The 16,834-nt window shown below is 47.9% G+C and overlaps 2 protein-coding genes across 2 annotated transcripts in view; both read right to left on the minus strand.

Moving 5' to 3' along the window:
• Positions 1-13,360, minus strand: part of kcp (kielin cysteine rich BMP regulator) — a gene marked incomplete at both ends in the record, with an annotated part of 31,078 nt that extends 17,718 nt beyond the window's left edge. Inside the window, 12 exons of the mRNA XM_084477896.1 lie at positions 80-179; positions 1,449-1,539; positions 1,914-1,999; positions 2,093-2,172; positions 2,335-2,428; positions 3,079-3,161; positions 3,432-3,525; positions 3,646-3,713; positions 10,999-11,170; positions 11,358-11,593; positions 12,553-12,625; positions 12,836-13,360. Coding sequence (XP_084334022.1) covers positions 80-179; positions 1,449-1,539; positions 1,914-1,999; positions 2,093-2,172; positions 2,335-2,428; positions 3,079-3,161; positions 3,432-3,525; positions 3,646-3,713; positions 10,999-11,170; positions 11,358-11,593; positions 12,553-12,625; positions 12,836-13,360 — 1,702 coding nt within the window. The remainder of the gene's footprint in view (positions 1-79; positions 180-1,448; positions 1,540-1,913; positions 2,000-2,092; positions 2,173-2,334; positions 2,429-3,078; positions 3,162-3,431; positions 3,526-3,645; positions 3,714-10,998; positions 11,171-11,357; positions 11,594-12,552; positions 12,626-12,835) is intronic.
• Positions 6,057-10,287, minus strand: LOC311357746 (uncharacterized protein; the record flags this gene model as incomplete). Its single annotated transcript, XM_084477787.1, has 5 exons — positions 6,057-6,249; positions 6,347-7,563; positions 7,909-8,228; positions 9,220-9,865; positions 10,279-10,287. 5 exons carry the CDS (start codon positions 10,285-10,287, stop codon positions 6,057-6,059), a joined length of 2,385 nt encoding a protein of 794 aa, XP_084333913.1.
• Positions 13,361-16,834: the final 3,474 nt, after the last annotated feature.

Consider the following 16,834-nt stretch of genomic DNA (forward strand, 5'->3'; position numbering starts at 1 on the left):
ATTTTTGTATGCAGTCTTTCCGTGGCGATAAAGCCCTTGTTAATTGAATTTGTGTCTCCAGGAGGGATGAGGTACTCACTGTCACAGCTAGGACAACACTGTCCCCTGGGCTTGGCAGGGTGGCTGCATGGCAGCGTGGGACACAACGCATCCAGGCGCTCACAAGACACCTCCCCTGCCTAGACCCAAGAAAGGGAGAGAAGTAAGGAGTCAAGCCGAGGAGGCATTTTATTCTGAACACTAAAAGGAAAAAGGAAGCTCATTTGTGAAGATATACAGTAGGTGCATATAATCTGTTATTCCTAATAGTTTATTGTACATTATATTAACTACCTTAACTTGACAATAGCATGAAAGCTGCAGTGGATACCATTTGAGAGATAGAGAGAGAAAAGACAGAGACAGAAAAACGCAAAGAAAAGCAAGATTATGAAACTCAACACCCAAAAATGTCCCCGCCCCTCTCTGCTCCCCCCTCCCTATGTTTCTCACCCATTGAGAAGCGTTCACACACATGTGTTTGACAGGCTCGAAGGATTCCCCCAAAAATTCAGGGAGGAGACGGCATGTAAGAAATGTGCCAAGAAGATCGTATCTTACTGGCTACCGGCCTGGCACTGCAGGTTTCTGCAAGCCAAGCAGGGCTGGATGGGTCCCTCCATGGATGGGAGACCACAAGGTGCTGGTGGAGGTGTTGTAGGACCAGTAAAGGGTGCTAATCCCTCTGGCCTATGTAATATCCCTAATACTGAATGACAGAGACAGGGACTCTCAAGCCCTGTTGAAGTGCACCGTCTTTAGGATGAGACGGTCCTGACTCCCTGTGGTCACCAAAGATCCCATGGCACTCGTCCCAAAGTTAGAGGTGTTGACAGCGGTCTCCTGACCCCAACTCCTAAGCTGGCTCTTGTACTGACATGGCCCCCTAATCATCGCCTGGTCTCCAGTTGGATAGTTTCATCACTCCTCACCTCTCCACAGTGATAGCTGGTGTGTGGTGAGCATTGTGGCGCATACTGGCAGCTGTCACCCAGGTCCCCCCAATCCCAAACACACACACACACACACACACACACACACACACACACACACACACACACACACACACACACACACAAACACACACACACGCACACAAACTCTATGGAAAGTGCTTTTGGTGTCGTGAAAGGTTTCTCATAAATGCAATGAATTATTAGTGTTATTAAAAAGTCATAAAGTGGCAGACGTCGTCAAACTGAAAACAGAAATTCCCACAGAGCATTTCCCTTCACAAATGTGTTCTCCTGTTTTTCGGATTAATTGCTCCCACAGGTCAGCTGTCTGTGGAAGTTAACAACCTTCTTCCTGTGCTCCGCCCTACATGGACCACCCTGTGGAGGACCGCAGTTGCTGTAGCTGTTGCTGTTGCTGTTGTTGTTGTTGTTGTTGTCGTCGTGGTTACTCACCGAGCACCGACAGCGGAGGCAGGGATCTGCTCTGGATGGGACGTCCTGTCCGTCCAGATACACCTCCGACTCATAGTCACACTGTCCGCAGCTGCAGGGAACACGCACCACAGGACACAAGGACTGCAGCGTTACACTAGTTACTCACTGGCGACCATGACAACCCAAAGGGCTCTACAGATGATGCCTGACATGCATCCAAACTATTAAAAGGTGCAGTTTACTCAATTAATAAGTTCTGTGAAATCCTGGTACAGACAAAGACAAGATGTAATGTTCTAGAGTGTGAGTTTAATGTGACCCTGTATTTCCAGGCAGTGGACAATGTGGTATAGGTAGAACACTATTGTACTGGAGTACACTAACTAAGTTGGTGCTGGGTGTGTATGCCTGTGTTATTTGGTCGATGGATAACAGTAGTGTGGACATAGACGGAGGTGGCAGGCGATGCTGTCTGTGGCTTACGAGGGGCAGCAGTCTCCATGGCGATGCACAGGGTTCACACAGGTGAGGGTCGGGCAGGGGAGCGGAGCGCACGCAATGTTTCCCTTCTGCAGAATGAGAAGAACAAAGTCATCTTTAACAGTGGTGTGTGTGTGTGTGTGTGTAAAAGAGACGAGAGAGGAAAAGGAACGCTGTCTGACCACACATGTACACGTCTGGCAACGGTCTCCGAATGGGATTGATGCGCCGTTGGGGAAATCCCGGCCATTCAAACCACAACCTGCAAGACACACACACACACACACACACACACACACACACACGCACACACACACACAAACACACGCACACAGACACATAGACACACACACACACAATGTATAAGATTTCAGCAATCCCAATGACCACCATGGATGCTGAGGCTGTAGGTGTGGAGCCCTACCATCACACGCTGGGCAGCAGGCGTGAGCAGGAGGAGAGGCCGGGTTGGTACAGGCCGTCTGGCAGCTCTCTCTCTCACAGAGTACCCGGCCGTCCTGGTCACAGGGGAAACACAATAACCTCCTCCGTATGCTGCCTCTCATCTCCCGGTACTGCAGAACACTGTTTTATTATTTTACTATTTTATTTGATCAGTGTGAGACGAGAAGAGAGCTCAGATTTAGGGAAAATGTAACTTATACATACTGTATTTCTAGCTATAATTGGGGTTGAATACAGATCAACTGTTATGATACGACTTATGATGATGGTTTATTCTAATGATGATGTTTTATCTAAAGGTGCTTTCACTTGAGACTTGCGTCCCTCAAAAGACGCTGGAGAAGCGTCTTTTGAGGGAGCCATTTGAGGGAGGGGAAGGGCGAGGCGCCTGACTTGGCGACACGTTGCCGTGGATGAGACTGACTTTGAAGCTGAAGCCGTTTGAACTATTTCAGATACGCCCAATAGACTCGCAGTACAGCCCAAGAAGACAAAATGTTTTAAGATGCGGCCGATGTGTGTTTTCTAAACGTGCTGCGAGAACACGACACCTGACGTAGCGACAGACACTGTGTATTCACTTGTCTCGACTGAAAGCAGATCCTAGTGTAGAGCAGGGTGTATGGCAATGTTAACACGGCCGCTAACTGAGCTGTTGTTGTAGTTGTAACAGTTCCGCTGACGAGGAGTCAGACATACCCACCTCACAGCTGCACACATCACACGGACTCCCCGCCGGTCTCCACTTTGATCCACTATCATATTGAACCCCTGTGTGGACACAGCCTGCACACGCACACACACACACACACACACACACACACACACACACACACAGCAGTTAGCACTGGGAGATACTTCATCAAATTCCTAATACACACACACACACACACACCATGGAACGATGAGGATAAAAATAAAAAATATATATTATGATGAAAAGCAGTATTACAAATGATAAATTCAATCAACAATACTTGTCAAAGCGGGTTAGTTATGAGGGAAATGGCTGCTGTTAACCGGCCACATGGAGGGTGGTTAATGATGACCTCTGACCTTTGCATCGCTGGCAGCATTTTCCAGGTATGCTCTCTTTCTGGGAGCAGAGGAGAGGTGGACAGGAGACAGGGGAGCAGTCCCTCTGACCCCCCTGCAGACAGTGGAGGTGATGGTAATGTTAGGCCTTGTGTGTGTGTGTGTGTGTGTGTGTGTGTGTGTGTGTGTGTGTCTGTGTACTACTCATCCGAGGCGGTGCGTAACAGACACTCACCCTACAGGTGCAGATCACACATCCATCTGCAGTGGAAACATTCTGCTGGACCCCATCCAGATCACAACCTGAGGACGACATACAACCACAGTCACTCCACACATAAACACTGCGCGTGTTTGTGTGTGTGTGTGTGTGCGTGCGTGCATGTGTGTATGTGCAGGATGTATTAAAGGTGCACCCGTCCTGGTGATTGCCTGGAAAACACCACACCCGCAGCCACAACATATTTTTCAATGAATCCTTCATTTCATCAAGCTATATGCGCTTGCGTGGTCTTAAGAGCAGCTAAGAAAATACACATTTATGTATTTCTCTCTCTCTCTCGCTACACTGTCCTCTTCTGTTCCCGGTCAGAACATCTCCACATGTTCCCGGGGGAACATCTGGCTCTGCTTTGAGTCCAGTAAACACAGGGGGGACCACGTGGGACTGATGTAATGTTCTCCCACGCCCACATGCAGCGTTTTAATGCTAGGGGAGCCAGGAGAGAGGCTGCAGCAGCCCCCCAGCTGTGGAACAACTAGGGCCATTAACCCTGAGTGGTTCGTTACCGAGGGAGAAACTCGATGCCAGGAGAAGAGCAGACATGGGTCACTTTTAATGAGACGGGATCAGGATTCCCTCTGCTTGTTTTTTGGTTGGATTCGTTCAGTATTTGGTTTGGGGCGGTCAGGGTTGGAGGTTGAACCTAGACACTGGGGGGTTGATCTGGCTACATTTGTTTTTTTCTGATGAGTTTTCAAACATCGGAGTCATGCCTGGTGGTTTCAGTGGACATTTGTTTTTATTAAAAACATTGGATTGAGGAAAGGAGGCGGTGTAATAAAGGATGTGTATGTGTCTGTGTGTGTGTGTGTGTGTGTGTGTGTGCACGAGAGACAGAGAAAGACAGAGAGAGAGAGAGAGAGAGAGAGAGAGAGCGAGAGAGAGAGGGTGGGGGGACATAATAATAGAGCGAGGGGTTAGTGAGGCTGCCTACTGTGCCAGCAGCCAACAGGCATTTCCTCTGACCAGGCATGCATAAGATCAAAGTGTCGGGGGCGAGTGTGTGTGTGTCTATGGGTGTCTATCCAGTGGAGGTCTACCCATGGGGGCTCGGGGCAAACACATGCACAAACAATTAGAGAGAGTCGGGAGATGGGTGAGAGGGGGACAGGGGGGAGAAGACAAGAGTGACTAGACACTGGGTTTTATAAACTATTCCCCTGCGACAGTGACTCAGTGTGTGCACCCACTCGGCATGTCTATATCATTTACAATATACTGGAAAACTTGAGAAGGAACTTGAAGAAGAGCTAAACATACTACTAGGGGGACAAGAGCCTTAAAATGGTTTCATTGACTGCAACATTTAGCGTATTTTTTATGATTTCAACTCTAAAAATTTGAATTCCCTGCAAATTCTTCATGCCTAATGAGGTTGTTTCCACAGAGAGTAGGCTGAAAGAGTGTCTCATAATATACCTCCCTTTGTCTTACCCGATTCACATGAATCAATACAAAATGGCAATTAAATTTCTTGGTTCGTCACATATATGAATGGCAATGCATTTATAACTTTAAAGACTAAATCTGGGGGAATAAATCATCTGACTGCATCTCGTGGCTTCACAAAAAAATCTGTTACCATTATAATGTGTCAAAATGCATTTGATGCACTGATTCTGCCTATGAGCATGTAGCAAGAGCATGCCTGCCACAAATGTAGTAAATGTGTGGCAAATGTGACAGTAGAACTTTGATTTTTGAGATAAGACATTTTGTCAAGTACTTTTACACCCTTATTTCCCCCCCCGAACTTTCACAAACTCTGAACTCACACGAAACACATTGATTCCCAAAGACAATTGCTCAATTAGTATTGCTTACATTGATGGGCGAAAGCGTGCTTGCACTAAAAACTCTTCAGCAGAATCAGTAGAACAAAGATATTTTGATAAATGGCATTGGTAAGAGATGCCGTATGAGACGCTTAAGATGGATTTGATCCACCAGACCAGTATTGCCCTTTTAATTCAAATGGCTTGTTGTTCTCCAAACTTCTTGTGTAAACTCTGACCACTGCTGGTTTGAATACAAAAAAACACAAATAATGAGTCGCTTCAGCAAACACAGATCATGGCACCGCTGGAAATCTTCTAGAATCTTGTAGAATAGAATCTTCATCTAGAGACAAAATACAAACAGACCCATGATGAAACCAATGCAATCCATGAATTGCATTCACTTAAAAAAAGTAAGTGGAGAATTGCAGCTGTAATGATGATAACGAACAGTGTTGTGTTTTGGGAGAGGTTTCGGTTCTTCAAAACGGTGCCTTTTGGGGCCAGCAGAACCAGCTGGCTGTGGGGGACTCTGGGGTTCTCTTGCTGTTTACATGGAAAGCGTCCTGGGGTCAACTTTAGTGGCTACCAGCCGTTGCATTCGACATGGCTTCCTGTGGCGGCGTCCAGCCACTCTGTGAAACAGGAGCCACAGTTGTGCATGTGGCAAATTGCCCCGGGGTAGTCATGGCAACGGGCCTGCTGACAGAGGTCAGGGCAGGTGATTGGCCCAGAGCCAAGGGGACAGCCACTGAACCAGTGGAGCTTGAAACACATCCTGTAAGAAATGATCAGAGGCAATTTGGATCAGGCAACACAACAAACATCATCTCTGCCGCCGACATATTTCCCTTTGTCTCGACACTTCCGCATACCTGTCATCCGGCGTGATGGGCAGCCACAAATCCAGCCTATCGGGTGTCACCGCGGCGGAATCATCGGCGTACGTTTCCTTTCGTCCCGCCCCTTCCTCTCTGGGTCGGCCGACCGGAGCGCCTGTGGCCTGCGCGTCCGGGCTCATCCAGTCCCGCGCGGCCCAGTGCGCGGGCAGCGGCGGGACCGGGGGGCACGTGCGCGGCACGCGGCTCAGGGCGGCGGCGCTGGACGCCAGCAGCTGCTGCTGCGTGTGAAAGTAGAAGCGCAGGTAGTGCGGCCCGTTGAAGAACCAGTTGCAGTCGTCCTTGTCGTAGCCGTCCGTCCGGAAACCGAAGGCGTCGAAGCCGCCGCTGTCCAAGCCCAAGGGGTCGAAGCCGTGCACGCTGTAGCCGCTGTCCCCGAAGTGCTCCGACAGAACCTGCCACGCCTCCGCCTCCGTCCGGTAGTCGATCGCCTCTTCCCCTCGGTCGTCTCCGTCCTCCTCGCGTTTCCCTTTCCGCGTGGATCCCCCGTCCAAGCGTTCGCCGAACCAGCTGACGTTGGAGCGGTTCAGTCCGTAGCGGTTGAAGCCGAACACGTTGTGTCCCTCCTTGTCGAGGAAGTCTCGGTTGAACCCGTCCCGGCCGAAGCCCCCCCTGTCCCACCCGCTGCGGTCGTAGCCTTGGCGGTCGTATCCCTCCGCGTCAAAACCGAACCCGTTGAAGGCGCCGCTGTCCGTGCGGTCGTGGTTTGCGTCGCGTTTGCCCAATCCTTGCTTCTTGTCCCTCTTTTGACCGGCGGAATCCGTGTGGTTGACGGGCTGGGTGTGTGTCTGCGACGGTGTCACGTTGCACGGCGCACCGATGGTGATGGGAACGTACACAACGCAGAGCTGGACCGGGGAGGACATGAGCTCGTCGGGGGTGACGTCAAACGGCTTCATCTTCATGTGTCTGTGGAGGTGGGGATAGAGGGCGTTGCGGCCGCGGTCTTCCTCTCTGGGACCGCCGCCGGCTCCGTGGACTAGCTGGTGTTTCTCCTGCCATTGGGTCCAGACCTTGTCCATGAAGGCCATATGCGAGAGGTACAGAGGGTCGTAGGCGGCCAGAGGGGACCCCATGTGGCCCCCGACCCACAACCTGAAGAGCCCGGAGAATGTCTGCAGGGTGCCGGAGAACAGTTTGAAATCATCTAGGTTCAGAGCCATCTGGAAGTCCACAGCATCTGGGAGCCATACCTGATTAAACACAGTGACAGCACCCGAGACAGAGGAGTTAAATGGCGTGACCTACGAGAGCACCCACAGCCGAACAATAACGTCAAGCTGATCGAGTCGATATTTCTTTGAGTGGTTTGATTAGTCGAGTACGGGACCGAGCCAATGCCGCATGACCATATCTCATTTTAACCAGCATTGACACAAATTCAGCCTCATGCATTGCATACAAAGGCAAGTGTTCAAAGTGTGTTTGAGTGTTCAGAGTATAGCTGGACACACGGCTCTACATAACTGAACGGGGCTTGAGACTAAGACACAACGGCTAGCTACGGAAGATGTGCGGTAAAGAATGCTGGGTCAAACCGAAGCGTTGAAGCGCCGCCTGAGACAGGGGCTCCAGCGGGAGCGGGCGGTCCCGCTGCTGAAGTGATGTTGGTGGACGCACTCCGACCCCGGATCGCCGTCGCCCCCAAACAGACCGGCCTGCCAGGCCTCGGAGGACGCCATGGAGCCCGAGTCCACCGTCCACTCAAAATACGGAATGGCCAGTTGGCATGGTGACAGAGACTGCAGCTTGCGCTCCAAGAGACGCAGGAAGTAGCGGTGCCAGGGCAGGAAATCGGCGTGACCCCCTGCCTGGGGTGAGAACTCGGCTCTCAGCTGGACAAAGTCCTCCCATATCGCTACATTGCATTTAAATGCAAAGGCACGCAAACACACACACACACACACACACACACACACACACACACGTGCGCGCTTGAAGGCATGATCACCCATTCATGAACTATGGCTAACATTTAACAGACATAAAAAACAATATTATTTTGTTTTCTGTCGTGTAAATGTTAAAGCTGCTGCTTAACCAATAATATCATTGAAACTAGTGGTCTTAGTGGCTTAGTGGTCTTTAATGAGTAAACCACATAGTAAACTATAAGTGGCATCCATTAAAGACCAGATTCGACTCTTGTGTCGGTTGTGACGGTATGCAAGAGCCGCAACGTTCCGCATCGCTACTCAGAGCCCTTTACATGACCTCTGTGCCGGTCGCAAACCTACTCCTACGTTAAGATGTGCAGTCAACCCAGATGTTTTAGACACATCGCTTGGAGGTTCACCGCAACACTTATCTCCATAATCAGATACATGCATATGAATGCTGAATCCTTAGGCAAGACTTCGACCAATAACAGATGAGCAGGCATTAGCTGCATGCAACTAGTCCATTTAGAGAGCAACAATCCTGTAACCCATTGACTATCGTCTCATGACGATTACGTTATTTATTAGCTTTGATATGTTAATAGAGACAGCCGAAATGTAAAACATCTCCATATAACATATCTTCAATAGTGCAGGCAAGCTTGTCAGTTGGGAGTCAGAAGCGCTTTACGGCCAATGTGTTCCCTTTAACTTGACGTGGAAGTATAAATGCAGGAAGATCTGCGGAGATCCGCGTTGTGTGTTGATCTTGGCATCGTGTTGTGAGGAGCGCTCTAAATCCAGCTTAACACATCCTATCCGAGCAGCATAACTTACTTGAAAATGTTTAAAGTCTCAGTCTTAATCAATTATTAACTTCTTAGCCTAGCATGTTTTTAACCTTTTAAAGGTTGCAAGCACGTAGCATAGCATATACAGTAGTTACTCTGTGATGTAGCATTTGCATACCTGGTTTAGCATGCAGTCTTCTTACAGCCCGCTGGTAAAGCTTCACTTCTTTCATCGTCAGGTCTCTGATCTCCTTTCGCCGGGTCAAGTGTGAACAAACACAGTCACCATTTCCACCAATGAGCACGCACACACCCTCTTCGCAGCCTTGCTTGAGCCTCTGGCTGTACTGCCCGTGGTGCTGGTTCTGGTTGGAGAGGCAGGCACAGCCTTCCCCACAGCCCACCTCCGAACACTTTTCCCCAGGGGAGAAGCTCACCACCGCAGCCCCACCTGGAAGGCCCTTCACCAAGGCCTTGCAGCGAGGCCGGGAAAGGTACTTGCAGGTGTACATGAAATGGGAGTCTTCATCGCAGTTTCCCTCCGCACTCTTACTCGGAATAGCGTTGGATACGTTGTATTTGATTTGCCAGGAGTCACTCTGGCCATTGAAAGGGAGTTTGGGTTTGGGTTTGGGTTTTCGGATGCAGCAGGCTCCCAGCATGCACTGGTCCCTACAGGCGCTATGGGAGGGGAAGTTGTTGCGACTGGTCCCAGAGCAGAATAAGAAGACTTCACAGAGGCCAGAGATGGGATTAAAAGCCCAGCGGTGTTGAATTGAGCGTCTGCCCTCACAGACTTTCTCTGGCCTCGGTTCCCAGCATGCCTAGAGATGGAGAGGAGTGCAGGAATCCTCTTACGGCCTCTTACCCATGATGCTTATCCCCCATCCTTATTCCTTATAAAGCCACAGTTTGCAGGAATAAACTAGCATCATAACTTATGGACAACATGGACTAGGAACAAGAGCACACACAGACTGATCTAGGTCGTTCCATAACCAACCGACGGACAAACCAACTGACATGCAACAGGCACACACAAAGCTATGGTTTCTAAACACATAACTAATGCCATTTACACCACTGGCCTACCATTCAATACCTACCTGTATTGAGAATCTACTAAGAGAAACACAAGACAAGCACTAAAGAACTATAAGGAACAAGGAGACTAATAAGCGACAACATTAAACATCATAAGTGGAACCTGCTAGTTTCACTTATGATTGTGACCCACCTCCAGCATTTCAAAGGTTTTGGAGACCTGTCAGGTGATGAAACATACAATTGGCATGTTTGTCATTTCAAACATGTTACCATCAGGGACCACAATGGAAATAAGTGGAAATAACTATTTATGTACTTTAATGTATGACACAGAGTGCTGTTCATATTTTATATCAAAAGGGTCAAATAAAATCAATCAATCAATCAACCAGTAAATGTGTCTTTGTATTGTATTTGTGTCACTTCCAAAAATGAAAGGAATCAAAAAAAAAATGCAAATAGCTAAATAACCTAAATAGCCTTTATACCTTTTATCAGGGAAGCATAGCCACATTTCTGCTGATATGCCAGGAACCTAGCTCCTCTAGTGAATACAGCGGTCTGCTTTAGCTCAGTGTGTACCTCTCTCTGCTGCCTCTGGCACACTGGGCCCTTCGTGTTCGGGGGGCAGGAGCAGCGGAATTCATTGGAAAGGTTAGAGGTCAAGGAGAGACATAGGCCTCCATTTTGGCAAGGGCTAGACATGCAGGGGTCGAGGGAGAGGGCAGCCATCTGAAAACTAGCTACGTAACATCAGCAGGAAATCCATATTAGTGACAGATAAGGGTAGCACAGCGGTAGTGGGTATTGGGTTCTGAAGGGAGAAAGAGAGAGTTTGTGTGTGTGTGTGTGTGTGTGTGTGTGTGTTTAGGACTGAACAGAGGAAGAAATGGGTTTGGACGCCGCTCACCCGCGATGTTGGCCTCACACGTGACCTGTCCCGAGGAGCAGGTGCAGATGCTGTTCGAGAGTGTCTGCCAGCGGTGGCCCTCCTCCACCTCGCGCCCCTCCCACGTGCACTTCCGCCGCCTCACACATTCACAGCCCTCCAGGTTGTGCACGCGCGACTGGAGGTCTGTATTCTACGTGGAAAACACACCCAAGACCCAATGATGTCCAGGCTCTGTTTGACATTTGATTTGATTATAGATATATTGTATAGAGACGGATCAACAGCATATTTTGGCATCGTCATCACCAAAGCCCCACAAATTAGACTATAGATCAACATCTGACATCTATCTGTAGACACCAGGTTGCATGGAATACCTGGGCTTTGACCATGTCCAGCATGATGGCCATCTGCTCTAGCCTCTGCTCCAGCCCGCTCAGCCTCTCCTCTTCCTGGGTGGAGGGAGAAGCCGACCTCCCCCCCTGTGGATGCCCCGGAGGCCCCAGGGCCACACCTCTCTGAGGCTGGTCCTTCGGGAGCGCCTGCTGCCCCATGTCGTCCAGAGAGTCCAGACTGGGGACCTGTGCATGGTGAGCTGGTGAAGGTGGTCCATCTGGAATAACAAGGGAATAGATGATGGATTACCGGAAGAAGGACGGCAGCAAAAGAGAAATAACACAAACACAAAAATCATAAAAGTCAAGCCGACAACCTCTAAAAACCTTTTGGAGGAGGCCTGTGGGACCAATGTGTTTAAGGGCATTTCTGCCTCAGGGAGGGTAAAGATAAGATCTGAAGAAAGCCTGCTACATACACCCCAACCAGGGTGGTCTTTGCAGGTAAATATAATCACAGAACAACCAATGGGGTAATAATCAGTAAAGTTTAATGAGACAACGCATCAGCATTTCAACAGAATTTGCACTGTATTCAGGCTTATTTATGGCTTCCTTCTGCACCACACAGACACCACTCTGTCTGCTGTCCCCCCAGTAAACCAGCATGCTTTACTAGGGGGACTGTTGAATAACATTCATCCTAGGAAGCCATAAATTACAGTAGTGCTGGTATAGGTATAGACAGGCACCACGGTAAGACAAAGAGTGTCTCCAGATACTGTAGCCTCTGGCATGAACTTGATTGGCAGATGGAAATCCCCCCAGAAAATGCTTATATACATAGACTTCCCTGAACAAGTAAACACACACACACTTGCGCGCACACACACACACACACACACACACACACTCATTATATTTATAGGCATGCATGGGTTCATGCATATGTGCATTTTAGTCTGCACATGGATTTAGTTGAGACTACCATGCGAGTCTTAACTAAATCCATGTGCAGATAGATCATGTCATGTTGCTTTGTGTCTTTGTATCTGGCTTTTTCTCCCTCCCTCAATTACTATCTCCAAGGGATTCACAGAGTCCCACGTTAGAGAACTTGTATCTCGGAGGCTTCAAAGGCCCTATCCATAGAGACAAGGGATCACTCCTTACAGAAATGAATAAGCTTGATTTTGATTTTGAAAGAAGAGTTAAAAACTGTCAAAAATACTGGTACCTGTTATATTGGGACAATGCCAGGGACGCCTTCCATATGCTTTTATGGAGATCTCAGCTGTCTTCAAATATCCCTGTGTGCACGGAGAATAAGGTGAATTATAGACTGGGACATAGGTTTCAACAAAACATTTTCTTTCAAAAAGAATATGGCTGAGAATTTCAAAGTGGTCTAAGACAGCAACCGTGATGAGCATCTTTTCAGGGTTGACGAAGCAAATGATCCAGTATCCTTTCAAATGCAGATCAAATTGGCACTTGAGGTGGGGAAGCGAGAGACTCACGCTGAACTTGCTGTCGCCGTCTCCCGTGGTGCTGCCCAGAGTCACCGCCAGGTCCCGAGGGAACTCCCTCAAATCGATCCTCTCCTCCCGTCGACGTCCGACAACGACCGCCTCTTCACAGTCTACAAACAGACTCACTCTGTCCGGCTCCAGGCCCAGGGCGAAGCGCACCCAACGTGCCCCAGAGAAGGGGTTTCCTCCTGGGAGGAACAGGGCCTGCAGCCCCCTGGCACCGCTCCCCGTCCCCCTGTAGTCCAGACGCAGGCTGTTGTTGCGGGTGGATGAGACTACCTGGAGGAGAGGGGAGGAGCGGGAGGAGAAGGAGAGCAGAGTGGCGCTGGAGTCCGGGGCCTGCCGCCCCACCAGGTGCACTCCCACGGAGCCGGGCCGGTCCGAGACCAGGAGGCGGGAGTACTCAGGGGGCAGGGTCAGGTGGGGGGCTTTGGGGCGGAGCTTATAGGCCGTTGTGGACCCAGAAGGATCTTCGTCGAGGATCTTGGATATGCCTTTTATGGGCTGGGACATGTTTAACGCAGCGAGTAGATCGATCACTGATAGACAGGAGCACACACACACAGACAGTCAGAATTCACAGAGAATAGAATAAAACACCATCATATATATACACTCAAACACACAAACACACACACATACACACTTTAACTTAAACAGGGTCACACACACATATACATAAGCAGAGAATATGTCGGAGGACTTTCTTCCACTCTGACATATGCAAACTAATAATACGTGTCCTGTCCTGTTCTATGTGACATCTTGTTCCTCTGTGGTAATTAGTGAGTGTGCCTACACATTCTTACCAGTCCACACATGACTGCATCAGTGATCTCAAACAGAACTCAGGACACAACTCTCAGACCATCAGGATGGTCTGTGAGTGCCAAAGGAAACCTTCATAACTCTGCTATTATCAGCCTGTTTATGAAAGCCAATACTTTTTCATATATAGAACTATAGGTTTGACTTATTTTCTATATATTTGTAGCATGATATTTTAACACGTTTAAATGATAACAGAGACATGCTCAGATGTGATACATCACTCCCAAATTGCAACGTAAGCATGCTTTATTGAACCTACCATGCTCGGTGCTCTGGCCTTGCAAACACAGCGGAAAAGTCGAAAGTATAAACACATTTATCTCCAGGAATAGAAGAGTCCTCAATTTGCCAGTCTCCATTATTTTGACCAAATAACTGGACAGAATCCCCGTAGATTACAAGATAAGTCAATCAGCAATACTCCAGGACATCATTGGCATTTTGTCAGGTTAAAACGTTTTTCGGCTCTTGTTGGGGCCTATTCATCAAGGACTAACGGACCTAAGTAAGCTATAAAAAAAAATGCAATCAATTCCACGGAGTCGCTCGAATACTTTTAGTCTGACATGCAGCGCTCCTGCGAAACACGTAACATCTGGATGCGTGCAGGGTCACAAAAGAGAGCGCAGTCCGTTCTCTGCAATCACACACATTCCCCCGAGGGCACGGTCACTTTCACTTACACACACATTAACACACAGACGTGGATAATGGGCGCGGGGGGACTGCTTCGTTGTTCCTTAATCACGTATTGAAGACAACAATGATATAGCTGCAAAAAAAAAAACGCGGGAGAAAAGTCTTCAGGTGCAAAGTTGTGATTCGACGGCTGTGTGTCCATTCGCCAGAGTCGGTCGAGCACGGGTTCTGTCAGAGATCCACCAGAATTGATTTGCGAATCCCAGATTGCATCTTTTGCATGGTCCCGAGACGATCCTTCACTTCTGTAGTGTTTCTTCTTTTTTGAAAAAAAAAAAAGTTGCTTCAACCCGCAGAGACTAGTGGTGTTGATTTCTGAAGACTCTTTTTGGTAATGAACGAAACCTGGCCTGGATACTGGAAGGGAGCCACGAGAGAGCGGTTGAAGTAGGCCCGCGCGTGCTTCTCTGTAAGTGTGTGCGTGTGTGTGTGTGTGTGTGTGTGTGTGTGTGTGTGTGTGTGTGTGTGTGTGTGTGTGTGTGTGTGTGCGCGCGCGCGTGCACGTGCCTGCGTGCGTGCGCGAAGGGGCCGAGAAAACGAAGATTCATGTTGTTTCACTGCGCATATGAACTCGGTCCCCTATCCATCCTCTACTTCAAACATATATATATATATATATATATATATTTTTTTTTTTCATTGCTTGTCTCTGATCTGCTCTTCGCCTCACATTTCTGGAATCTGCAGGGCGTGGATGAATAGCCTAACCTTTGTTCGAAGAAGAGCGGAAATACTCACACACTGGCTAATATATATATATATTTATTTTTTTATTTATATATATATTTATATTATATCGAGGAGTAAGTTGTCCTCCATAGACCCACCAGAGCCCCGTATTGTCCTACAGCCCACTGAGCATTGTTTGGCTTTGATACAAAGGATGCACACAGACGGTATCTGGTTCTGTCTCCGGTTGATAATATCTGTTTATAGACTGCCAGACATAACTATAGTAGGCTATAGCCATCTGCATACCATCTCTGAAGTATGTTAGATTTATCTCTGATTTCCCCAATCCTTACCCACGACTCATATCACTATAACAAACCCATTCAGACCATTTCAATTGTGGAAAAGTTAGCCTACTCAATAGGCTACTCACAGAAACATGCTTCTAAACCAGATATAAATATATTAGTGTATTACTTATAACAAACAAGGGAATAGGTTAGTGTCCATGTTTTTGAAACAGGTTAATAGGTTAATAGTACCAGTCAGAGCCATATAGATAGCGATAGCTCTGGTACCAGTGGATTCCACTGTCTAAGCCAAAAACATGTGTAAAGATGGCCCTCCAGTGGTTCAAACTTAAAACTACATCCACTCTAACAACTGTGTGGGTCTATCCCTATACAGTATACGGTAACCGTATATCCTAAGGAGAATGTGTTTTCATATATATTTCAAATATGCGTGTCTGAGTGAGACACACTTAAGCCAAGGGAAAGCTGCCCTAAATCTTAAGGAAATAACCTGGAGATAGGTTACAGGATACACAGAAGAGGGATCCCTAATTCATGGGATGGTGAGGAGTGCAATATATGACAAAGTGGTCAGATAATGGCAGCATAAAAAAGCAAAAACAACAAGTTCAGCAATAAAGAAGTTAGAAAATAGCAGATTAAAAATCAAGTGCTCGAGGGACAGACAGACAAATCTCTTAATGACTTGTGACTCCAGTCTGATTCTAAAGACGTCATCTGATTGGCTGACATTGGACCTGGATCAGGTATGTCCCGCCCCCACATTTTAAGCTTCTGAGGTCACGTTTATCCCAGAATACGCACCATAAGCTGATGTCTGCTCTCTGCGCGTGGTCATTGTTTAGTATCTCTAAGTGGATGGACTTTATAGAGATTTTAATTGGTGGAACTTAAGTATTGTGTGAGTGTATGTTTGACTGAAACAAAGAGGGCAAACTGGTTTCTGATTGGATCACGTGACAGAAGTAGACCACTTGTGGCGGACAGCGCATGGCGGGGATCTGACTCCAGCAGGTCAGTCTGTCGATCATGGTGACCATGCATCTTGGTGTCTTCATCCTTGTGAAAATATATAAATATTATTATTATATGTTTAACCACGTTATAACTCACAGTCTGTTAAAGGACTTATTTAAAGAATAAATAACAATAACTTTGGCTGTTGACACAATAAAGGATTCAGGTGAGGGAGACATGGGTGTGTGTGTGTGTCTCCTGGGGGGGAGGAGGGGTGGGGATGCTGCAGGTGTGTGAGTTTGAGGATGTAAACATAACATATCTTATGATATATTGCACATGGTATCGTGGATTTAACTTGATGCTATGGCGTGTCATTCTTACATTGTGCAAATGCAAAGAATAAAGTAAAGAAGTGATTCTGTGAGTAGAAGGAACCCTTTCCAGCCTCAGTCCTCCTCCTCTGTTGCTCAGCTGCAGCCACCCCAGAGGGAGTCCCCGGGGCTCTGAAACC

Source organism: Micromesistius poutassou (assembly GCF_964030765.1).
Source record: "Micromesistius poutassou genome assembly, chromosome: 13".
Classification (NCBI taxonomy): Eukaryota; Metazoa; Chordata; class Actinopteri; order Gadiformes; family Gadidae; genus Micromesistius; species Micromesistius poutassou.